Source organism: Aspergillus nomiae (genome assembly GCF_001204775.2).
Source record: "Aspergillus nomiae NRRL 13137 chromosome Unknown contig00040, whole genome shotgun sequence".
Classification (NCBI taxonomy): domain Eukaryota; kingdom Fungi; phylum Ascomycota; class Eurotiomycetes; order Eurotiales; family Aspergillaceae; genus Aspergillus; species Aspergillus nomiae.
The window spans coordinates 45,778-70,200 of NW_015378095.1; the positions used below are offsets into that span (position 1 = coordinate 45,778).

At 48.3% G+C, this 24,423-nt stretch overlaps 9 protein-coding genes across 9 annotated transcripts; 4 read left to right on the top strand and 5 right to left on the bottom strand.

Annotated features, from left to right (window-relative positions):
• Positions 1-4,305: 4,305 nt before the first annotated feature.
• ANOM_002414 (DEAD/DEAH box helicase) lies at positions 4,306-5,976 on the top strand (the record flags this gene model as incomplete). The annotated part of the gene is made up of 1 exon (XM_015547671.1): positions 4,306-5,976. The coding sequence occupies one exon, from the start codon at positions 4,306-4,308 to the stop codon at positions 5,974-5,976; it is 1,671 nt and encodes a 556-aa protein (XP_015409959.1).
• Positions 5,977-6,188: 212 nt separating this feature from the next.
• On the bottom strand, positions 6,189-8,159 carry ANOM_002415 (putative homeobox protein meis; the record flags this gene model as incomplete). The annotated part of the gene is made up of 1 exon (XM_015547672.1): positions 6,189-8,159. The coding sequence occupies one exon, from the start codon at positions 8,157-8,159 to the stop codon at positions 6,189-6,191; it is 1,971 nt and encodes a 656-aa protein (XP_015409944.1).
• Positions 8,160-9,016: 857 nt separating this feature from the next.
• On the top strand, positions 9,017-10,568 carry ANOM_002416 (putative monocarboxylate transporter; the record flags this gene model as incomplete). The annotated part of the gene is made up of 4 exons (XM_015547673.1): positions 9,017-9,507; positions 9,561-9,815; positions 9,881-10,319; positions 10,401-10,568. 4 exons carry the CDS (start codon positions 9,017-9,019, stop codon positions 10,566-10,568), a joined length of 1,353 nt encoding a protein of 450 aa, XP_015409957.1.
• A 919-nt stretch (positions 10,569-11,487) lies between these two features.
• Positions 11,488-12,572, top strand: ANOM_002417 (3-methyl-2-oxobutanoate hydroxymethyltransferase; the record flags this gene model as incomplete). Its single annotated transcript, XM_015547674.1, has 2 exons — positions 11,488-11,857; positions 11,935-12,572. The coding sequence occupies 2 exons, from the start codon at positions 11,488-11,490 to the stop codon at positions 12,570-12,572; spliced, it is 1,008 nt and encodes a 335-aa protein (XP_015409958.1).
• Positions 12,573-12,809: 237 nt separating this feature from the next.
• ANOM_002418 (uncharacterized protein) lies at positions 12,810-14,403 on the bottom strand (the record flags this gene model as incomplete). The annotated part of the gene is made up of 3 exons (XM_015547675.1): positions 12,810-13,345; positions 13,395-14,085; positions 14,149-14,403. 3 exons carry the CDS (start codon positions 14,401-14,403, stop codon positions 12,810-12,812), a joined length of 1,482 nt encoding a protein of 493 aa, XP_015409955.1.
• Positions 14,404-15,630: 1,227 nt separating this feature from the next.
• Positions 15,631-17,371, bottom strand: ANOM_002419 (FAD-binding oxidoreductase; the record flags this gene model as incomplete). The annotated part of the gene is made up of 3 exons (XM_015547676.1): positions 15,631-16,557; positions 16,661-17,113; positions 17,177-17,371. 3 exons carry the CDS (start codon positions 17,369-17,371, stop codon positions 15,631-15,633), a joined length of 1,575 nt encoding a protein of 524 aa, XP_015409943.1.
• Positions 17,372-18,796: 1,425 nt separating this feature from the next.
• Positions 18,797-19,570, bottom strand: ANOM_002420 (lysoplasmalogenase; the record flags this gene model as incomplete). Its single annotated transcript, XM_015547677.1, has 1 exon — positions 18,797-19,570. One exon carries the CDS (start codon positions 19,568-19,570, stop codon positions 18,797-18,799), a length of 774 nt encoding a protein of 257 aa, XP_015409933.1.
• Positions 19,571-20,968: 1,398 nt separating this feature from the next.
• Positions 20,969-21,354, top strand: ANOM_002421 (uncharacterized protein; the record flags this gene model as incomplete). Its single annotated transcript, XM_015547678.1, has 2 exons — positions 20,969-21,053; positions 21,122-21,354. 2 exons carry the CDS (start codon positions 20,969-20,971, stop codon positions 21,352-21,354), a joined length of 318 nt encoding a protein of 105 aa, XP_015409923.1.
• Positions 21,355-21,913: 559 nt separating this feature from the next.
• ANOM_002422 (MFS transporter) lies at positions 21,914-23,562 on the bottom strand (the record flags this gene model as incomplete). Its single annotated transcript, XM_015547679.1, has 5 exons — positions 21,914-21,966; positions 22,021-22,194; positions 22,265-23,107; positions 23,166-23,411; positions 23,472-23,562. 5 exons carry the CDS (start codon positions 23,560-23,562, stop codon positions 21,914-21,916), a joined length of 1,407 nt encoding a protein of 468 aa, XP_015409926.1.
• Between the last annotated feature and the right edge of the window lie 861 nt (positions 23,563-24,423).

Genomic DNA, 24,423 nt, shown 5'->3' on the forward strand with positions numbered 1-24,423 from the left:
CCGACAAGGCCTCGGAGTAAATGCCACTACAGTAAAAGTATCCGCGATCCACAAACTAATAGACTACTATACTCCGTGAATAAAGTCGCATGCAATAGTAATGGAGCACTTGTTATTGCCTTCCCATGCTGTGCATCGGCTAATCAACTTCTCCATCCGGTTTTCTAAAAGAGAGTGCCCTGCAAGGCTGTCCCTTAAACGGGGGAGCAATTGATCCAGGGCGAAACAAGTGGTGTGCGTCTTGCATACTACACTATCGCGTTAGCCATGCTCTAGGCGAGCAATCGGGCCATCAAGTACTAATAAATGCATCTTAGCTTTTCGACGGCGGCGTCCCTGTGGAGCCTTAACAGTTACCGTTTGCTATTGCATGATTATTAGACGCTATCGTGATGACCAAGGCGATAGTGTTATATGTTCCCCTTTCTGCAGGATGGTGGTCTGGTTCTTCTTATGCCAGGTTTGGACCATGGAGCGACGATCTTGAAAAGTAGATACTACGACTCTACTCGAAAGGATGCTGTTATAATCACCGAAGTTTCGGGCAGGGTTTCGGAAACGAGCTGAAATTCACATGCGATACTTCCACGTAGGATTGAGGGGAAACTACGGAGTAATTATCACCGGATTTTCTCCGACAAGGAAGCATGCAAAAAAGGATACATGGAAAGAAAACAAAAAGAAACGACCGAGACGCGACTCGAACGCGCAACCACTGCCACATTCCGGAACCGGAAGGCAGCGCGCTACCATTGCGCCACCCGGCCGTTTGTTGAAATCTGAGCTGGTTTTCTTGCTTTATGAGCTAAGGTAAAGTGTTAGAGTTTCAACACTTTATCTTCACCTTCATTTCATACCTCGAAGTCGAGTCTTCTTTAGGGAGCAGCTTTGTTCTCCAATTTACAGGTAGTTATCTCGGTCTACTACATTCCTAGATACTTTTCAATACTTGTAGCCATGTTTATGGTCGGTTTTCACCCATTTCGTGGTCACTCTGTTGTGAACTGAAGATATGTAGTCGGCTATATATATCGGAGCCCAAACGTAACTGGTAAGTGGCTACACCTGTTGACTAGAACTCTGCCCGTGATTTATTTTGGAGCTATTCAATTACTAGGTTCTCATGCTACCAGAAGCTTTAAGAAAATTGAGGAATCTAGTAGAGTACGAAGAACGGCTTAAAAGCCATTTAAACCTCTTCTGCCCTATCCACAGTGGTTAAGTCAACCCTTCCACATACTCTCCCCGCTGCGATTATGGCGAGAGTAAGGGAGGTCACTGTGGGTACTAGGTTAATCAAGTCTAGTTTCAAACAGAAAATACGGTGCAATGGAGCATGGCCTCATGTTCTGTTCCTTCATACTTCTCGATCGAAGAGAATTGATCCGGATAGCTTTAAACGAACGAACGAACAAACATGGAAATGAATCATTGCATTACAGAGGACCAACTATCTTGATATGCGTCAGTATTATATATTTTCATAATCAGAGAAGAAATGAAATGATCCCTTCCATTCCTAGCAGTCGCTTCTCTGTAGCAAGATTGAAAGCCTTGCAATTACAACTACGCCTGTATGGCTTACCAAACCTACATACAAGACTGACTATGATGGAATCCCTAAAATACACAACTACTCAGGGTGATAGACCAGTAGACCCTGGTCAACAGGCTGAGGTCATAGACAGGGGCTCAAGATTAGCCCTATCTTAAAGACCGATGGTCGGCGACTGGATCCATGCTTTCTTTTTCTTTCACTATTTTCCAAGGCTCAGGTCGTTGCACGGGTCGATGTAAGACTACAACTAGTGAGTAGCCACAGATGCATGTGTGAGGTACTATTGAGAACTAGATTACCGGCTAGATCCGTCCCTACCCCACAATGAAGAAGTGGATATTTCTACTTTCCCCGGTATTTCCTGTCATTGGACTTTTGTTGTTGTTTGGAGTCTACTCAACGCTTTATATAAAACCAGCGAGAGACAAAGGGGGAAAAACGAGGAGTTAACTAGGTAAATAAAACTAAGGTTCATGATACTAAATGGTTCTTGCTGACGAGCTAGTAGAGGGACCAACCTGACTAGGAAAATGCGTTTCTCTTTTTCAGCTGGTGGAGATCTCAGCTCATTGTGGAGTCCAAGGGTCTTAACTAATACCAGAAATGAGTGGTCCGATCAACGAACCATTGTTCAGAGAACACTTATCTAGACCCGATCAACCTGTCTATGACCGTACTGAGTCTCGAATGCATCAACGTCACAACATTCAAGTATTTTGTACCCCTGACCATGGCTAGAGCTACTGACGTAGACTAGCTATACTAGTAGTCACAATACCTACACTGCGCAGTGATATATCTCCCTCTGTAGGGAGTCGCCACACATATAGCTTTCTGATTCGGTGGTTCTAAAATTACGTGTCATAGTGAAGCGCGCTTGCATGCAGCTATTGATCCCACTGAGACATCAATGAGACTTTCCTTGGATAGAAATACATCTGCAGACAGGGCAATAGTAAGTACGACGTTGCCATAGTCATATGAGCTTCACTAGAGTGGCATAGCAGGGTTGAGTGTGGAGTAGAGAGGGTATTGCGGCCAGGGAGAGCAAGTTCCTGATCCAATTGTTCGACTTCATGATCCACCCCATGCATCAACCGTAATAGGACATCGTGCCAGCCTGGGAAACTATGCGATGCGATGCAGATATCACAGTGGATATGCTCAGCTCATCGACCTGCCAGGGAACACATCTTCGCCACAAGAGGGAAAACGATTTGGAATTGACAGTCTGGTGTCCTGTTCCCTGCTCACTCAACATATATAAACCCCTTTGTCTTCCCCAGAACTTCTCTCAAACCATCTCACACAACCAAGCTTTCTTCCAGTGAATTCTTCACAGATCCAATTTCCAACCTCCCAAAAAGTTCTCAAGTGACCGAACCAATCCGTTCATCATGCGCTTTTCTGCCCTCACCGCAGCCACCATGGCACTGGCAGGCTCTGCCGCGGCACAGTGCCACGCTGGCGGCACTGCCAATTGCAAGCCGGGCTTCAACTACTGCGCCAAAACCTTGAACAACCGAGGTAACACTATACGTTTTCGTGTCCGTATTTTCCAACGATGATGACTAACTTGATTGCCCATTTGAATAGGTGATGCGAACTCCGCTATCGCAGACGCGCTGAGAGCTTCGGGCCATGAGGTGAAGGCAGGACTTCCTGGCACTTGGGACAATCTCATCTTTCATTGCAATGATGATTACACGTTGAAGCTGGTGCAGCAGTGCGATAGCAGCTTTTGTGTGGATGGTGGCCTCAACAAGAACGATCACTGCGGGGAGAAATGGCACCCTTTCTGAATGTATCTACGCTTTTCTGGCCAATCATTGTGACTGTGGATGGGTGCTGAACGGTGGGACTTGTTGCGACACAAGGGGGTATTTGAGTTCAGAATAGGTACAGACGTAATCACGGGGTTTAAGATGAGGTTTTGTTCATATTCATTTTAGTAGAAAGTAAAACTGTAGTTTGTCTTGGTTATTAACTCTGTAGGATATGTCCAAGTAAACTATCTGGTTCGCGGTAGAGAGTCCACTCGTTTGGATGAACTGGATCCATTTTCTATAAGACGTCAAAGCGGGACCTTCCTGGCCTTCTTCAATCTCTCCTTCCATGAGACAAGGCTGGTATGTCCGTGGACAGTGGATTTGCTAGACTTTGATTGAGCGGCTCGAAAGGAAGAGATAACGAAGCTATGTCCGAGAAGGTAAGTTGGGGGTCCAGAATGTACAATGAACATAGGATACTGGACGATCTAGCCACAATCAGGGACGGCAAAAGCTGTATATTCCGGTAGGACTCAGGTTAGTCTACTAAGACTTCTATACATACTACCAGCTTTCCCTCTGCTGTTGTCGCAGTGTTGTGATGACTCTTCCCGATGCGGTTAGCCTAGCCTATTGCGGTATAGCGGGACAACAAGCCCTGAGGAACATTTTTGGAAATCTCTGCGCCGTCCCTGGCTCGAGTCACCAATCGACCAGGCGCAAAGGTCGAAAACAAATTAAAAAGGAATTAATTCACTTAATAACATTCCTCCGAGCGGTGAATTTCCGCATTGTTGTATTGGCAGTAGATTTGACCAAAATACCAACACGTGTTACAGAGAAAACTGGGATTGTACTACTGATAGCTCCACATCTTGCCATCAACAACCATTAAACTTCATCCCAAGTACCACCACGTGTTGCATTTTCATCAAGGAATAAGTTGCAAGTTCCTTGAGATATAGAGCCTCGGCCGTCATGCAAGGTCCCGGAAACAACGATGGCGCGCAGCCGTACGCAACCATGGCTGGGAAGCTGGACCCCAAACTCCTTCAAGCCGTCAAGGTGATGGGTTTTGAGTACATGACGCCTGTCCAACACCGTGTTCTAACAGAGCTTCCAAACTGGCGCAGTGACTGCCTGGTCCAGGCCAAGACTGGTACCGGCAAAACCCTTGCCTTTTTGCTACCTACTTTACACTGTTTACTCCAAGGCCATTCAGCTCCACCAAGGGGTCAGGTCGCTATCTTGATCATTACGCCAACACGAGAGCTTGCTCAGCAAATTGCAAAGTCATGCGACCAGCTTACATCGCAGCTAGCGACGCCTCGTGAGTGCCACATTGCAGTGGGTGGAACGGCTCGGGCATCTGCTCTTTCACGCTTTATGAAGGGAGCGCCGTCCATCCTTGTAGCAACTCCAGGACGACTAAAGGATTACCTGTCGGAACCCTCCACTGCGGAAAAGTTGTCTAACATTCAAACGCTGATTTTGGATGAAGCCGACACGATGCTTGAAAGTGGCTTTCTAGCTGATGTGAAGCGAATCCTGCAACTCATTCCACCAAAGAGCACGGGCTGGCAAGGTATGTGCTTTTCAGCCACCGTTCCACCCAAGGTCAAGGATGTGGTTAGTGTTGTGTTGAAGCCAGGATACACTAGCATTTCGACAATTGAAAAGAATGAAGCGCCAACACACGAGAGAGTACCCCAGTACCACGTGTTGATACCGTCCGTGGCAGACACCTTTACTACGTTGGCCTCCCTTCTCAATCTTGAAATCAAGAGCAGCTCTAAGATCATTGTCTTCGGGGTCACGGCAAACATGGTTGCTCTTTTCGCTGCAGCCTTTTCTCAAGGTTTGACGCCTTTGAGGGTGTTTGAAATCCACTCCAGGCTTAGCCAGAGCGCTCGCACGAAAACCACGGCTCAATTCAAGGAGGCGGCGACGGGAATCATGTTCGCCTCGGATGTTATTGGTCGTGGCATGGATTTCCCAAATGTCGATTTGGTCATCCAGGTCGGTCTGCCATCGAACGGCGAACAGTATGTTCATCGTGTCGGCCGTACAGCCCGCGCTGGCAATGATGGCCGTGCTATCATCCTCCTCACAGAAGCCGAGTCTTTCTTCATGAAGGTCAACCGTCACTTGCCCATCCAGCCCCACCCCCAGACTGACACGATCAACGCGGCCGCTGCCTCATGCGCCGATGCCGTCACTCAGGCCATGTACAGCATTGGTGAAGACACAAAGCAACGTGCTTACTCGTCCTACATAGGTTTCTTCGCTGGGTCGGGTCTCCTGAAGCAGCTGCGTATGGATAAACCCGGCCTCGTTCAACTCGCAAACGAGTTGGCCATAAAGGGCATGGGATGCCCCGAGCCCCCACCAATGGATAAAAAGATCATTGGCAAGATGGGGTTGAAGGGTGTACCTGGATTTAACTATGCAACTGGAAATGACTTGAATGGAGACCGCCCTTCTAGACCACATGGCCGCCCTGGGAATAAGACTCGTGATGTATTAAGTCCCGGAGCTGGTCAAGGAGATCGTAGAGGTTCGGTCTCGAAGAAACGTGGAGGAGGTCGCGGTGGAGGGCGTGGAGGGCGTGGAGGACGTGGACGTGGAGGGAAGCCGAGAGCAGCATAAGTTTGTTAAAGTCGGAGGTTCGCTTGTACCTTTTCTTCTCTAGTTGTATCTGCATATCGGCAAGCATTATTCTTTACAGATGTTATAATACAACTCTAGACCACTGTTGTTTTCTGCACAACCTTCTTACGAGGTCTTTAAATAGGTTTGTACGTCCACCCGCACATCTAATGGTACCATCACAGTACATGGAATATAAAGCCCCCATATCATTAAACTAGCGACGTGTCTTCGGTCAGTAAAAGGTTATCCCATATGAAGTTAAGTTCTGAAAATGGCGGCTGCGAGACATCGCTTCTTGCAGCTGGATCCTGAGACGGCGGATCATCGCAATATGGGAAGAGACAATTTGCTTCAGGCATAGACATCAGTGCCGCCTCCTGTCTCAAGCTTGTCACCCATTTAGGATTATCGGCATATGTCTGATCAAAAGGGTCATTGCTTCCGTATGCTATCTCGCGGGCTTTGTCTTGAACCATCTGATCAGTAATGTGGTTACCCACAGCAGCCTGCTCGCGTAGATAAACAATAAGGTCGCGTCTGAGGTTAACATAGCGGCTTAGGGCGTTGGGGATATCATTGATGAAAGGCAGGACTTCGTTACCCCCCGTATCAAGAGCATCCGTCGTTTTCCAAGGATCCATGGTTTGCCGTTCATGCCCTACGAGGTAGGGGGGCATGGCATTTTCCACCAACCTGGTAACATCAGGCTCGAAGCCCCAGCAACCCTTCCATTGAATCATATCTGCACCCTTCTTGAAGTGGTCTGCGACATGATCGACTCTCTCTGGCCATGTGTCGAATCGTGCCTCGCAGAATCCACAGCGACACTTGATGTGCGTTAACGAATCTCGCCACTGGTCCATCGAGGGGTGATAGTCGACATAGTGTGTGAGTTTTAGGTGCTGTCGAAGATGATCCTTTCGAGTAAATATTCGTTGCTCTGATGATTTCTCTCGGCAGGCGAGGTAACCATGAGTTTCGAGATGATCGGAGTCTACGCCTGGGGTCTGGCAGAAGACACAGACGCGGGTACCATCAACTTCGATAAGCCCACCTTGGGGTGCGCAAACCCATCGATCCACTGGTAAGTGAAGTGCCTTCTCATGTCGCTGCCAGTCGTATTTAGTATTGAATGTATCGGAACAGAACGTGCATTGATACGGTCGCTGGCCCTTCGAGTTTCGTTTGTTCTTGGCCTCATTAGGATGTGGAGGCTTCCGGCGACGACGGCGAGGTCTTGTATTGATGATAGGGGTGGGTGGTCTTTGGCAAGTTCGATTCGACCGATTGAACGAAATGTCAGAGCCGGAGGACTGACTGTGTTCGTAGCTGCTGATTGAGGGAGCCCCTACCACGAACGAAGTGCTTGAGCTATTACTTGACACGGCATCCCGGCGGGCCGGATATGTGATACTGTCGTCAGAAGTATATGGGATATCTTCCAGGGCTCGCAAAATGTCGCACGTCTCAGCGGGCTCACTTTCTGGGGGCGAGTTTTGCCACCTCTCAAGTGGTGATAGCAGAGAATTATCGGCGTGGTGTGTCTGTGCCGTAGGTTCACTACCGGCCAGTCTGCGACGACGTGCATTGGTAAACCAGTTCGAGATCTGGGTTACATCTAACCCCGTCTCACGCCTCAGCTGTTCCTTTTCTTGCTCGGTAGGATATGGGTAATCCTGGTGTTGTTCGAGCCACGACCGCATGATACTCACTGCAGTAGTGGAAAATCGTCGGTTCTTTCTTTTTGCTCGTCTTCTACTACCGAACCCTATGCTGGTGCTGGAAGGCTCTGGCTGAAGGCTCTCGCACGAAGAGCTTATGTGTGAATGCCGTTCAGATAATATATCCGAAGCTACCCTGTCAGAGAGCCCAGAATTATCGAACGTGGGCAAGTCAGGAAAATCCCTACTCAAGGGGTTTTGATAGGCATAGTTTAGACCCCCGTATGACTCAAACAGTTCTGTCGGTAGTTGAGAGTGTACACTTGATCCTTGAGACGCCACCTCAGGCTGTAGCTCATCGAATGAGGCATGGCTTGAAGGCCGGCCAGAATGTGCAACTACCTCTTCTTGGAACAGTCTGTAATCTATGTCACCGACCAGGGCTTCGTTCGAGCTTAGAGGTGGGAGTAACAAAACGTCTTCGCAGTAATGGGGAGTGTCATTGTGAGCGCGCTCCATCCGAGTATGGAAAGCTGGAAGATACTCCGTACAACAGCCCGTTCTTTTCTTGATCAGAACTCGTTGAACAGAATTGAAGCACAGGACCTACATACTCAGCGTGTGGCTGAACGATAATCCTGGATCGCTGGGTGGTAGCCACGAAAGCTTTGAAAGGAAAACTCAACTGTACGCCGGAGTAGGCCGTTAATGCTGTACAAGACGGGATTCCGTGGGTCTTTTACGCCCTTTAATTGACGGCGTTTTTGGTTCCACAAGTGCTTGGCTGCTTACTCTGGTTGGGCTGTAGAGCGTTAACCGTGGATCGGATCTAACAAACGATCCTAATTTTCTGCAAGACTTATGCGTAGAACTGACCATTCACAGGCGATGACTATCATGAATCAGCAGCATTATCCTGGATATGGAAGGCGGTATAGTATCTTCCCTCTTGACCGCCTGATCCCATGACGAGACTGCGCCCTGTGTCATTGTTAGAGTCTCCACATCCACGGTGATCTCTCGCCGTAACCCATTAGTAGATGTTGCAGACGGTCTTGAGTCATCTCACCGATGGGCTGCTAGGTATGGTCCTTGAACATCAAGTAGCGAACAGCCAATACGATTCGCCGCCATCGAAAGACCACCGTTTCTTCCCACCCTAGCCTGCTCAAGTCAATCTGCATGACTAATACGCTGTGGTCAAGACCGAGACCTTAATGATCGGATGTATCCCGAGTGTACAACATTAAACTTTTCGTTCGATTGCTTCTTGCATTGTACAATACCTCTCGCTGGCTTCTGCACCCGGAGACACGCGTCTGTCAAGCCGTCAAGCTGATTAAATCCATCCCCGAAGGATTCACTATATCAGAGCAATGGCCACAATCACCCAGTCAGTTTCCACAGCAGTCGAGTTGCAGGAGCGCAATCAGGTTGGAGGGAGACTTACCAAACATACTGGGGATCCAACACCGCCGGAGGATTCAGATGAGCTATTACAGGCCTCACTCGCAGCAGACGCCGAGGTTCCTGATGGGGGCTACGGCTGGGTAGTCATTTCTGCATGCGCGGTAATTACCTGGTGGTTCATTGGAACCTCCTATTGCTGGGGTGTCCTACAAGCGGCATTGGTTAGGGAAGGGTTATCCTCGTCTTCCACCCTGGCTTTCATCGGCTCGCTGGCCACAGCATGTATTTCATTTTTGGGCATAATCAATGCGAATATCATACGGAGATTAGGCACTAGGATTTCGGCCCTGCTCGGTATCTTCTTGCTCGGCCTGGGACAGGTTCTCAGTGGCTTCGCCACCAAGAATGTAGGTGGCTTGTTTGCAACTGCTGGTGTTCTCTTCGGCCTTGGAGTCAGGTAAGCAAGTCGTTTCTGCTCATCGTATCGTCCAGAGAGCTAAACCGCAATAGCATTTGTTTTATGGTGGTCTCTGCGATCCCTGCGCAGTATTTCAGGGCAAAGCGCGGTATCGCTAATGGGATAGTTTACGCCGGAGGGGGCCTGGGGGGTACCGTCATTAGTTTTATTATGAACGCCTTGCTTGGTAAGGTGGGAGTAGCGTGGACCTTCCGGATCATTGGTTTCATGATCTGGGCTACGGGCCTGCCAGCAGCGTGCTTCATTAAAGAACGGGTACCAATTCGGCGTACGCAGTTTGTGGAGTGGTACGCTCCCCTCAAAACTTTTGGAACATGTCTAATGCAGGACCCCGTTTCTAATTCTCTCGCAGGCGACTCTTCCGTGACATTCGATTCTCTTTGCTGTTCGCAGCCGGCGCAATTGCAACTTTCCCTCTTCTTGTCCCCCCTTTCTTCCTTCCACTATACACTGAATCGATGGGCATGACCTCAGGAGCAGGTGCAGGAGTGGTAGCTGCATTTAACTTCTCCTCTGCGGTGGGAAGGCTGATGTGTGGCTTCTGCAGTGACCGACTGGGACCACTGAACACCCTGTTTATGTCTCTTCTGCTCAGCGCCCTCAGTATACTAGTTCTTTGGCCTGTTTCGACGTCCATTGGCCCGTTGATTGTCTTCGTCATTATTAATGGAATGGCCAATGGTGGGTTCTTTTCGACCATGCCGACGGTCGTTGGAAATGTATTTGGCTCCGCTCGAGTAGGTGTCGCAATGGGCATGATCGTGACCAGCTGGGCCGGAGGTTATTTAATGGTATGTTCCGCTTCTCTTGCTATCGTTACAGCTATATTCCCCATGTTCATCCCTTTGCCAGACGTTGACGGTTCCACACAGGGCGCTCCAATTGCAGGGTATATACTAAACGCGTCTGGTGGAGAGGATGCTGGTATTGGAGCCTATCGTCCGGCCATATTCTATGCAGGAGGCATGACCCTGAGTGCATCTTTGTTAGCCATGCTCATTCGCCTTAAGACTGATGCACAGCCGTTCAAGAGACTCTGATATGAATGAGTTACACCGGCTTATGTCGACTGCTGCAACTTCTGGGGAGTGGAGATATGTCTTGCGTCTACCCAATTAAGGGTTACATGGCATCTTGCAGCCTATCATTATGCTGTGGCGTCAGCAATTAGTGCCTGGTCTCCCCGGAAAGCTAGAGATGCTGAGGTTACTAGAATGCTGAAGCATGCCTCTCCGAGATTACTGTGGGTCCATGGTTTCTGAAATATGTCTTCACAATGGGCCATCAAAAGTTCCTTGAATCTTTGACCGTCAAAGACAGCTCTGTATTGTAGTTCGCTCTTGTGTTTGGACCTCATAATGTTTGAAAAAATGCCACTCTTGCAGAATCAGAACTTCAGCCAGGTTACCAGTAGTTTTAAGCTATTCTTTCATTTGCCTATAATATCGCACAGTTAAACTAGTCAGTCAACCCTGTACCATGATGTTTACCTCGGCAGAGACACTTGTGCATGCCTTGCCCATCATAGGGAGCTGCCGTCGCCTGTGCGCGCCCCGTCAAGCTTCGTGAGGCAACTCCCAGTAGGCACCAATGTACAAGTTGCATCCACAGGTTTCTCCATTCGTCCGAAGAATAGCTCGTGTGACCTAGACACTTATGAATACTTCCTCCATGCCGACTCGTCGTGCGCCGTAGTGGGTCTGCTAACTGATCCACCCCTCTCGCGATACTCGGGTGTACGCAGCATATACCAGAACGCCGGCTTTGAAGAAGCCACGAAAGACAACACAAAACGTTCTCAGATCCCCCCTGACCGCTATGTACAGTATTCGCTTTTCCAATAAACAGCCAGAGGACAGTTCTCCGATATTTTTCAACCAACCGCCCCCATACCTAAGAGCCCAACAACGCAGGACTTCCTGAACAGTTCAACCTTGTTCTAAACGTTATCCATAGAAAATGCTCACCAAATCCCTCTTCGCTTCCCTGACCCCCTTGAGACACTCGTTGCGACCTCGCTACAGTGTCTCAGCACGGCTTCCTCTACCCAGCAATGTCGTTGTCCGATACAGTTCCTACTCGCCGTTGGGTAAGACCTCTTCGGACTCCCGCAAGAAAGTAACCATCCAAACACTCCAAACCATGTACAAAAAGGGCGATCCCATCACGGTACTTACAGCCCACGATTTCCCTAGCGGCCATGTAGCCGATGCCGCGGGAATGGACGTGGTTCTTGTCGGAGATAGCCTGGCCATGGTTGCGTTAGGAATGGAGGATACAAACGAGGTGGCGATGGAAGACATGCTGGTTCATTGTCGAAGCGTGTCTCGTGCTGTCCAACACGCTTTCACTGTTAGAATCTCCTTATACATGTCACTTGTATCCAACATCACTCACGCCGAACAGATAGTAGACCTCCCCATGGCTCGTACGAACTATCCCCCGAGCAGGCACTCCAATCCGCCATCCGGATGGTCAAAGAAGGCGGCATGAAAGCCGTGAAACTCGAAGGCGGGCAGGAAATGGCGCCTACCATCCGGCGAATCACCCAGGCTGGGATCCCCGTCCTGGCACATATCGGACTAACGCCGCAACGACACCATTCCATCGGCGGGTTTAGGGTTCAGGGCAAGTCCGTCGCGGGAGCAGTCAAGGTAATGCGGGACGCCCTTGCCGTGCAGGAAGCCGGGGCGTTTATGGTTCTGGTCGAGGCTGTTCCCGGGGAGGTTGCTGCTTTGATAACGGAGAGGCTTCGTGTTCCGACGATCGGGATCGGGGCTGGGGTTGGCTGTTCGGGACAGGTGCTGGTGCAGGTGGATATGCTCGGGAATTTCTCGCCGGGGAGGTTCGTGCCTAAGTTTGTGAAGACTTATGCGGATGTTTGGGGAGAGTCGATCAGGGGTATTGAGGAGTTTAAACGCGATGTTAAGAGTAGGGCTTTTCCTTCGCGCGAGTATACCTATCCGATTTCTGAGCAGGAGCTGTTGGAGTTTCGGAGTGTGGTGGGTGAGGTAGTGGACCAGGAGAGTGGACATAGTGAGTAGAGTTGGATAGTTATATGTTTGGTGAATCATGTTATTACTTGTCTTGCTACGTTATACGAAATCCACTACATGTATTCAGTGAAATAGAACAGCTTTGGCACGGGCAGAAGCCTTGCGTGGAAAGCCTATGATAAAACATAGTTTTATTGAGAGTATTTGTTGAAGCGCAACCCAACATGGCAATGGGCCTTCAGCGAACTCAAATGTAAGCAACGAAAAGGCAGACAGTGGAAGAATTCATGCATCGTCTTTGGAAAAGATTACAACGGCCTTGCTGATTAACGACTCGTCTTCCTCCCTACCATACCGACAGTATCGAGTGAGAGTGGGCTGCAACATGAACAGGACAGTTCTTCCCTTAGAAGCAGGGTCAGACTTTTCCTTCCACTCATGTTCAGCATAACAGTGCTTCTTCATGTGCGGAATGTCCTCATGGAATGGCCCCAGGGAATCGAAAGAGCCAAATTCAAAATCCATCTCATTAGTCCACATCCCAATGCAAAGGTCCCCAGCGATTTGATAGATATGGAGAAGCTCCTGGTATCGTCTAGCTCTCGCCGACTCAGAGACTGTTTTGAGCAATGGATGCAACAAGGAAGACTCGTGAAGGAGATTGTACGCGAGTCGTTGCAGTATACAGTCTCTGAGCAGTTTCATGTGCGTCGCAAGTAGTGGGTCAAACGTGGTTTCTCGAGTGAATGCATTCAGGAAGCGGACTGTGATCTGGAGCCACTTTCGCGAATTCCACTTGTCTCGCACGCCAGAAGGCTCAACTGTAATAGAAATTAGCACAGGAACGTCTCATTAGATTTGATAATATACCTTGTTTACACCATTGCCATAGGTTATGGACCTCAGCACGGGAAGGGATAGAGACTTGGCCGTGCTCGCCAGTCACCTTCTCACCATCCTCGTTGAGATAAAAAAATGGATCCTCGATCACATTCTGAAACAGGTCCTTGGTCACTAAGGCTCGAGTGATAACGAGGGGGAGAAGCTCAAGGATATTGGCAGGTAGTCTCTCGACCAACGAGGCCCAGTCACCTTGGAGGCAATATCCCTCCAGGCCGGCAATTAGCTTCTGCTTTTCTTCGTCGGACAGTTGCTTTTCTACAGTTACCCACTCCGCTGACCATTCCTGCAGACGCTCCTGTATGACCTTGAGCTTCTTGTGAATTTCATCATCATCGTAAGAAAACCACGTAGCCCCGCGCAGGTAGTACGCAGGACAATCTGCAGGATCAGGATACTGCGCATGGTCTGTGTCGTGGGGTTTGGTCTTCTCATCAGTAGGATCAGGATGTCGTGACTGGCGTTTATCGCGTGACGAGGCTTTATCGGTACCTTCTCGCTGAGTCTGAATTGGGTCTTCCTCTGGAACGGAAGATTGGGGCGCAGGGGTCGAATACTCTCTTTTGACCTTCGCCTTCTTGGGTGGAGATGGCGGAGTTGCGGGAGCTTCCTCGGTGGGAGAGACGCTTCTTTTGTTCAGTCTCGCGGATCGTCTTCTTTTCTTGAACCGTGACTTGCATCAATACAATGGACAGTGTGTAATGTGAATAGTAAGTCATCTTACCACCTGATGTTTCTCTTCCTGGATATTAGGCACTGGACTGAGTTCCCGAGGCTCTGGCTCTGGGGTAGTCGGAGGTTGAGCCGTTTCGGGGGGTGTAATGGTATCTTCCTGTGATGCCCCAACATCAGTTCTTTGAGCACGACTGAAGAATGAGTACGGCCAAAAGGGCCACCTGGAAAAACGTGAATAGGACCGCCATACTTCAGCTTGCTTGGTGTCAGAGCTTGCAGGCTCCTCGCTCCCCTTCTTAGTCATGGCGAGGTTGGTACTGGAACGAGACCACTAGTTGATGGATGAGAACATAGACAGTACTAGTAGGGGTACTTTAATACAAGAATAGTGGAATTCAAATGAACTGGGATTGATCTGATATTCTGACACTCGTCATGGGCGAATCCAGACATTCTTATAGGTACGGTCTTCCGGCACGGCATGCGATCTGATAGTGAATGCTGCCCTGCCTTACGAATAGCAAGCGAAACAGCCTAGAAGCCCACATTAAGGACCCAATAAAGTCGTTATTCTAAAATTAATGATGGGATCCAAAGATCACAAGACTTGACAAAAGTGCTTTGTGCACGGCGTGTTCATTTGCTAGATTTGTGCAGCCGCTCCTTTGAACATTGTTTACTTTGCTACCACATTTCCTTAGTATGGCAGAAGCGATAATGATATAATCTACCACTTATCTAGAGGATTCTTTGCATAGATATAAGGAGGTTAAGCTGAATACTTTTAACATGGACCTGTGAAACAAGGATGTAGGCAGATATAGGCTGCTCTCTTTGTTTCCATGAACAAACAAGAGTGTGAACAATCGTATGTAATGTTGCAGCTAAGCACAAAGAAGACAATGAAAGAGATGGAAGAGAGGTTGCATCTTTAAATGTAAGCACTAAGATGCTCTGACGATAAGTGATTGGGCATAACCTTTGCTAGACATTGATCACAAAGACCTTACATTTTGAACTGGTGACCTTGCGTGGCAAACATTGGTCAATGAAGTAGGAGAAAGGGAAATAATGTAGGTAAGAACTATCAGACAAACGAAGTTATACAAAAATTGGCCAACATACTTAGAGCCTGAGTCTATTGAGCAGATGAGGGCAACCCGTACCGTGTTAGAACAATAGTGGTTAAATAGTAATAAAGAATAATTTCTAATAACGAAAAAATGACAAACATATCACTACAACTCCAATGTGAAGCTAGCAACTGGAGAACTCAAAGATCTCTTAGATTATAAAGAGAATCTGTAAAGATGCAACTGTGTGTCAAGTACTTTCTCTTTATTCTTTTTATATGTCTGGGTGGCACAGTCTACAGGATAACAATGTAAAGCTTGTAAACTGCTTTTCTTGCACAAGGCACAAGGCTACCTATTTATCTATACAATTCCGATGGCGTTCACCTTTAAGTCATACATATCTTGGGTAGAATAATAAAAATTGTAGACAAAATAGCCAACCGCAAAATCTGCGATCAGTATTGCACAGGCGCTCCATTTAATTTGAAATATCCAGGCTGTAGTGTTTGATAGACGCCACGAGGATCGTATGTTGCTGCCACTTTCTGCAGGCGGGCCTTGCTTTCTGCACCATAGCCCGAGATGACATCTTGGAATTGACTGCCATAGTTCATATAGATATACTGATGGGCAATACCACGCTTCTTTGCTTCCTCGGTGATGACTTTAAAGTAATCGTAAATGAAAGCGTAGACGGCATTATCGTCGGCCGCGTTATCCCACCAAAAGGCCATATTGAATAGAATCAGCGGTCCTTGTGATGTATCCAGACCCAACGCATTGCCAGCAAACTTGGTCATGTTGGCCAGCATCGGCTCCGTCAATGCCTGGTAAATTATCACAGGGTTGCCACCCGATATGTTGGCTGCTTGCGGCATGACCTCGAAGAAGTATTCAGCCGCCCAGCGGGCGAATGATTCATCCAGCTGCGCCGCAACTGTCCAGTACATCTCCCGGTGCCCGTCAGGGTTTTGGTCATTGATATACTCGGCGTACTCCACTAGGCTCCTGGACTCGGTGATATCGGCCAAGGCGGGGATGTCTCTGTATGGTTTAAAGATAGGCGGGTCTGTTGTATTCAGCGCGTATGAGAGCTCTGCAGATGCGACAGTCACTCCTTGCATACGAGCAAATGCGACGTATTGCTGGGCGTTACCATCGGATGTTGCGCCACGGGCGACACTTGTGAAAGCACTGACGACCTCCGGGAGTCGAGCTTGCTCAAAGGCGCGCGTAGTCCCGCGCATTGTCGAACTCGGGATTGTATACAAGTTGAACTTGGTAACGAGACCAAGGTTATTGCCTCCGCCGCGGAGAGCCCAGTAGAGGTCTGAAAAGTGATTTGCGCTAGCAGTCACAATCCGGCCACTGGCTGTCACGACCTGTGTCTTGTAAGTATGTGCTGTTCACTATAAGGAGCAAAGGAAAAGGAAAATAAAGTAAAAGAGCTCACCTCAAAGCTTTCCACATTATCCAAAGCCAAACCATATAAGTTTGAGTGAAAGGCAATGCCACCGCCAGTAACAAAACCTCCCACACCGAGCTACTCTCACGACCGCCGACAACGGCCAACCCATACGGTTCGAGTGCCTTATAAACTTGGCCCCAGAGGTTCCCTGGCCCGATGGATGCGACCGAACGATCATCATTCAGGCTTACATCATTCATGTCAGTGAACCAGATGGTAATTCCCCCCGGGCTGCTGGACGCGCCCCGGAAAGCGGCGTGACCGCCGCTCTTGGCCGCGAACGGACACCTGGTTAGCCGAGATACCAACACAACAATGGCAACATCTTTGTTGATACCAGGCTTGAAAATACAAGATGGGCGAACTTCTGCCTGCTGGTTAGACCAGAAAGAGTCCGTAAAACTAGTATAGCTTGCATTCTCCCGAGCTAGGACTTTCTCGGAGCCAAAGATGGAGTCGAGGCTAGCGCACTATTGCCGTGTTAGATACGCTGGATTGTTTAGGAACGGATGTGTTTATGGATGGAAACCAACAGCTGCAAGACAAGACGATTCTATTGATCGCTGTGCCAAATTTGTCAGGGCAGGTAAACTGGATATCTCAACGCCATAATCTTTTAACGCTGCAGTGACGTTGAAGTTGGCCGGCTCAAAGCTGCTATCGGCCTGCACTAGAGCAGTGCCACTAGCAACGAGCCAGGCGCCTATGAAAGAAAGCGTGCGTATCATCAAGCCAAATAAATCACTGTATGAAAAAGAAACTCCAAGGTCAAGGTTTAAAAAGAGTGAACTCAATGTGTGAAGGGGCTTATATATCTTGAGACCGTATCAACAAGAAAATCGTCTGATATAGCAATGAGTCCCATTGACAGAGGAGAATGAATTGAATCTATAAATATTCCAAATTGTGTGGATCTGCCCATCCACCACCGAATGTTCCTGTTGCTGAAGGATGACGGCGCAGAAAGAATGCAACGCTGCACGCAACCTGGCCCCATCTGCCACGTTTTGATCAAACTAGTCTGCATGAGCTTGCACTAATCATTTAGTAAACCACATTGGTTTTCTATCTTGCAGACAGTATGCCTCGGTAGATGACATATGATATGCCGCTTCGTATCATCTTGCAATTTTTGCAGTATGACTTTGGTATGTTCATTAACCGAGAATCCTCGCTTAAACCAAAGGAATTAGTTCTTACTCAGACCCATTCCAATTTAAACCTAGTCTATATTGGCCCCCAAATAATTATGGGTGAGGCCCCTGCTAATCATCTATACTAATGTTTTCTAGAAGAATTTTCCCTGCTCCCTCAACTGACACTTGGTATGGTTTCACCAGCCATGCATGACAATTAGTGCTTATGCTAATCAAATCCACGGGGCCCCGTGCGCCATGGCTTGCCGCTATTTGCTTTACAACCCCACATATCCTACGCGACAAGAGAGTACAGGACTATGCTAAAAGGGTTAGTGTAAAAGGCCAGATTGTTCCTCACCGGAACTGTTGTAGCAGAAAAATGCGGGTTGGTTTGCTACATTGTGAAGAAAAGGTCTTTCATGACTCCGACCTTTATGAATTGGTATCTTCCTGGGAAACCTGAAACAACTGTATCCCGTTGTGAGAGGGCAATGTTGCACTTCAGTTACGATCAAAGGTTGTACCGGACGGCTGGGAAGGTCTCTGGACGCTTTTAATCGGCCTGAGCTATTGATTTTCGTACCAACTGAAAGATTATCAAACAATAGAATGACCATGCAAGCCATCAATAGGCACAGCTGCGCCGGAGGAATGCTTTGCATTCTCGGTGCTTACTTTGTTAACCAGAGGAGGAAATCTTTGATTCGAATTACTCTGAGCCACATACATGACTTTGTAAACTCAACTATGAAATAGTATTATATATAATATGTCCATTCTACCACTACTTGTTAGCATCCGCAGCGTGTTGGAAATTACGACGCGACATTAACATGGAGCATACTAGGGCATAGTCCGCCCACATGACCACTCTTCTATATCTCTGTCTTTCGACTGTCGTTGAAAGACATCCTTTGAAGGCTTCATTCAAGGAACATACTACCTTTTATTGGATTCCAACACTAACCCCACAGTGATCGAATATAAGAACATGCTCCTCTCAACCAACATAAATCAGCCCTGCACCAACCCCGCAATAACCATCTGTCCCCAAAAATACAGTCCATACCCAAAAGTACTCTGAATCCAACCACGGCTTCCAGGAGATTTCTTAAACGCATCCTTCGCGACATAAACGTCGCTAGCAACGAACATCGCCGCGCCGAACACTCGCTGATATTGCCAGCGGGACGAAACATCTACCGGGGTTGTCGAAGCCGCTGTGGCAAACATCACGCTGATGATGGTAGCATATACCAGGACCAATGGTTTCATATCTGCAGGAAGGGCGAGATCCAGCACATTACTCGCAGCCGAGGAATCCGGCGGAGGATAGATTACGCCAAGCCATTTTGCGACCGCCATAGTCGCGAGGAATGTTGTTGCGAAGGTTCCCCACGAGATCACCTCATTATCCTGGAAAAAGGCCAGAATATAGGCTATATGAGCTGCTGCAAAGGCGACAACACCCAGCTGGAAGGAGACGGAGATTTTCTTTTCCTGTTGGGGATTGGAGTTCGCATTGTGGAACTCGCTTCGCGAGGGGATTAAGAAAAAGTCTCCCGCTAGGGAGAAAAGAAGGCCGGCAGTGATGAGAGAGCGAGTGGAAGACCACTCCCCCGAAGTCAGAAAGAGTGGTCCGCTGAGGAAAGCGACCGAAGAGAGCATCTTGAATAGGGCCGTGCCAGTGTGGGATCGGGATACGGACTCCGAAATGACCAGCAATGGGAGGGATCCCACCAGAAGGTACACCGCCGGCGGAGGTGGAATCGATAGACTCAAGGACATCTTGGCTGAGTGTAGTTGTGTAAATATCTAAGGTTGAGAGGTAGATCGCAGTGGCTCCTGTTTGGCTTTTGCTTATATGTGGCAGTCGGAAAAAAAACCAATGATCAGCAGTGGGGACTTGTCTGGGGAATCCATTAGCCAATTGATCGGCTACTACCGAGATCACAAGCGGGATCAGTCTGGATACCTCGGTCGAGTCCTATTTACTATGCCATTCGTAGACTCTGTTGGAGTAGTATATGCGTTTGTTGAGGTGCAACATTAACACGAACCCTCTCGGTGCTATTTCCCGAATGAAACCGGAAAGCAAGAAACGCTACACATGCTCACCTTTCAGACACTTCCTAACGGATACCTTCATGTATAAGCGTGCAGAAAATGCTCTGCTCAATTTACAGTCCTTGGGTGTAGAATTTGACGGACGGAGTAGCTGCGATAGAAAAGAAACTTGAAGCATCGTCTTCCACCCTAAAACCTTCGGACGCACACTGACCTCATTGTCGTATTCATATAACAAAATCCTCGTCGAGAGATTGACGCACGTTTGCTACTGCAAAGCTTCATGATTTTGCTGTCTACATTTCATCAAGAGAACTCACCTGCTATCCCCAAGCTGCCAGTCGAGATCCGGGTCGCTATAGATGAAAGAAACATCTTTCTAGCAGATCAGAAGCTCTGACATATTTTGCCTAGCATTATAATTCCATTTCTACCAATAAAGACTCGAATAGATGACTACAGTACTTTCCCAACTAAGAGGCCAGTGAAAAGGTTTCGATGTGATTGAAACCGGAGACCCTTTCAAAATATTGAAGAGATATGTAAAACTGAGACTACATTCACCTAAGACTCTCGCTGGCGGAAATGGACCCGTTTTGCAAAAGCTGGGGTTAGATCCTAGCCAATATATTTGCTTTGTGGGCACAAGACTTGAAGCCAAGAAGAGGAGCAGCTTGAAGTTCCTACCAGGTTAGGTTAACGTGGTTGACTATTTCTCTGTGGTTCATATCATGTGTCTCTTTATCGATGTCTTCTATAAATAACTACAAAGCCTGAAATGATGTCTAAGAAGAATACGTCAAGACTGAATGACCGTGTAGAATGTAGACAAAGGAACGAGTATTCATTCACCAGGCGAGTTGACTTCATCCTATCATAATCTGCTCCATTAGTGGCTGAATACACAGCTGGGGATTAATTCAATGAAAAAGATGAATATTTCCTATTCACCTACCGGCCTATGCGAAGGCTATAAATACCAGATATATGCCTTACAGCTTCCTCCTCCTTGTCCACTTATTCCTATGCTGCACATATCGACAACCCTTCCAAAGTGTATCATATACCCACATCCAAGACTGAACAGAGCCCCATCGCTGCAGACTAATCTATCCCACAATGAGACTTCAGATTGTCATGCTTCTTTCTCTCTTCAGCCTAGCCGCTTCAATAGCCATACCTCCCCATGTCCGTGGTGAAGCTGGTAACTATCTTTCAAAATTTTCATACCCAGTACCTTGCACAGAGGAACTAACCATATATCAACCCAAGACGAAGTCATCGCGGACTACAAGACCACGGCCGAGATGGATGCGCGGGACACACTGGAACCCAGAGCCTATCCCCATTGCCTGAGTTATAAGGAATGCAAAGGTGGCTGGTGCCACAAGGGTAACTGTCTGGACAATGTGTGCAAGGGAGCCAATATGTGCCCCAAGGGCTTTTTGTGTGATGGCGCCAACTGCTATAAGCATTTACCGCCTTGGACGTATGATATTCCCTAGATGGACTGGTAAGTGGCATGTGTGTTTTGCGTTGACGGAAGGATGGCTGTCTGACTTGCTTTCTCTAGGGCGATGTTCCCATGGAGGTTTTGGATGATGGGGGTTTGGCTGTTGAGATAAGTGGGAGAGTGATGGTCTGGGAGTGGTGCGTCTGCTTGGGCATTATTTTCCTGGCTGTGGCTGTGATTCTTGATTGTCGATGCTGGACATCTTACAGAGATCTTGCGGGTAGTCCTTTGGTGGAACTAGGTGATTCTTATTGAGTACAGTCTGTTGTCTGTGAGAGTCACTCCTATGTACTTAGCTTGCGAAAGGACGATGTATCCGTTGACAATGCAGCTGTGTCAGTATCAAGAAAGCCAGCACGGTACATAGACATAATTTTAATGCCTTCCTTCAAGTAGCGATACTGTAGGGAATGACGCATATTTTATTCCTAGTGAAGATAGGCATCGTATTTGCTCATTAGGTCCGCTGTACATACAGACGATATTATAAACTACATTTTTGATAACTAAACTTATTATTTTAAGTCCCAATTTTAAACCCATCTCATGACTCAAACTCGAAAGAACAGGAAACACGATAACGCTACGGGAAGACAGATGGCACCTGATGATGCGATTAGCGAACAGCCCATCGACACAAAACACGATATACACCTACCCATAACCATATTCATATAGAAATAACCGACCGTTTCGGATAAAGTACCTGAAACCAGGGGACCTAGCATTGAACCCAGGCTGAATGCCACTTCGGTTATGGAGGAGACCCGGGAACTACCACCGAATTCTCCGAATATCTTCGGATTCTTTGCTTCCATGTCCTTAGTAGCAGCTGATAGCAACATTAATAAACATAAGTCTATACCAGGTAAGGGGAGGGGAAACAATGCAAGGCGACTCACCAACCAACTGCATCGTGCCCGCGCCGCGAACCAAGGTGAAAGCAATACCGATACTAACCAGACTAGTGATAAAGATGGCTTCACCATTCGTCTCAGGGCTAGCCCAGGAGAATTTCTTCTCTCCAGGAACACCCAAGAGCCACAGCAATGGGGCTATGAGCGCCCAGCCGATCGTCGCCGGCCAGCGGGCACCAGCTCGATCTCGAAGCCACCCAACCAGAGGGCCAAGGCACATGGAGGGAACCTCGAGGGATAGGAAAATCATACCCACGGAGAGGGTATTCCAGTGAAAGACATCGCGCAAGTGAAGGGGAAGAGTGGCATCGAAAGCAGCGATGAGCGTTGCAAATATAAGTGTGTTTGCTACACTAGCTACAACGCGGATATCACGTAGTATGATGCGATAAAAGGAGCCAGATGATCCGACTTGTTCAGTCTCTGGGGCGACTGTATTGTAATCTGGCGACTCATTGGTATCAGATGACGGTGGAAGCAGGGGCGCCCTCTCGCTCTCCTCTGGCTCGCGAGGAGCCGTTAGCTTTGGGGAATCGGGTCGGTCAAGCGGTAGTTCTCGCCCTTCGATCATAAGAAGACGTGCGATAATATCCAGGCAGAGCACCAGCAGAGGAGCGCTCCAAGTCGGCCAGTATCCCACCAATTCCAGTAGCGCACCGGCGACGAGAGGGCCGCTGAGCTGGCCGGCTGTCACGAAGGTCATGGCCGTTCCTAGCGCCTTGCCCATATGGTCCAGGCCGACATTGTCAGTCAAGGTCGCAAACCCCACAATCCAGGTCGCGCTGCCGGACACTGCTTGCAAGATCCGACCGATGAAAAGCGCCTCAACTACATGCCGGTGAGTTTCAATGAAAGCTTCGCTACACGACATGATAGATATGCATACTGGAAAACGTGGACGCCACTAAAACAGTACCTGCGAAGCATCCTGCAAGAGCGAGCAGGAGCGGGGCCTTCCGGTTCGGCGTCTTATCTGCAAAATGGGCAATGATGGGTGCAGAGACCAGAGACACAAAGCCATGGATGGCCAGGACAACAGTGGTCATCCGCTGCGTATTGGATTCATCCATGCGAAGACGAGCTTCGAGCATATAACTTAAGATGGGAACCACGAAGCCATATAGGAAGGTTTCTGGCCAAGAGTTGTTAGGACATTGGACGCCGCCAGAGTTACAAGACTAGAGGAAAATACCAGCAAACAAAGCGATAATAATAGTACAGATGATGAAGCTTCGGGATGAGCGCCATCGATAGCCCCATGGCAGTTGCTTTTCGCTTGCCATGGCGTTGGATGGCTGATTATAGGTGAGTAGGTAAGAATCCTCGTGTCTTTGAATTCGGAACTTTGGCAGCCATCTTGTCTTATAATACAAAACCTGCTGGAGTTTCGCGGGAATAAATGACAAATTAACTCGACCCATGCAACACGCGATCAGCGGGTCAATGGTTCATGCGCATTAATAGTCGCTAAACCAGGAAATCCGAAAGTCCGATCATCCTGTCGGGCCAACGAGAGAGCAAGACAGGACCCGCGGTGGATACGAAGACCTTCAGCTCAGCCAGAGGTCCGCTGCCCTAATTGGCTTTTCGTACGTCACTCTCAGCCGCAAAGATACCCAAACGAACACCTACCTGGGAAGTCTCATTCCAAGACGATCTTGAGATTGGACGAGGGTTGGCAGATTTCACTTGTAGGTTCTCCCTTCCTACCCCTTGCATCTATGTCGCAGTTTCAGTCTCGCTGAGGGTGCCACTCTGGATATGAAGAAGCTATTACTCCGTACATGAGCTAAACAATAAAATGTCGTCCGGGAACTTTCATATCCCAAGAACGCCGATCAGTTAATCATCATGCAGGTTTGCTCGAAGCTGAAGCAGAACAGATCCAACAAGAGCTACATCGATATGGGTTGGGCGGCCCGAGCGACGAATCAACGACTTGCGGAGGAAGTCCCGATCACCTGAATGTGGATACCCTAAAGACACATCATTTCCTCTCACATTCAGCTCACGCTGACAGCCCCTGAGTATGCACATCCGCAGGACATATCGCGCCTAGCGAGCATTAGGTTGGCTAGATTGCCCCCACCCTCCGTCCCGACCCAAGAATCTAATTTAGGATATGCCACCACTCATACAGTTGA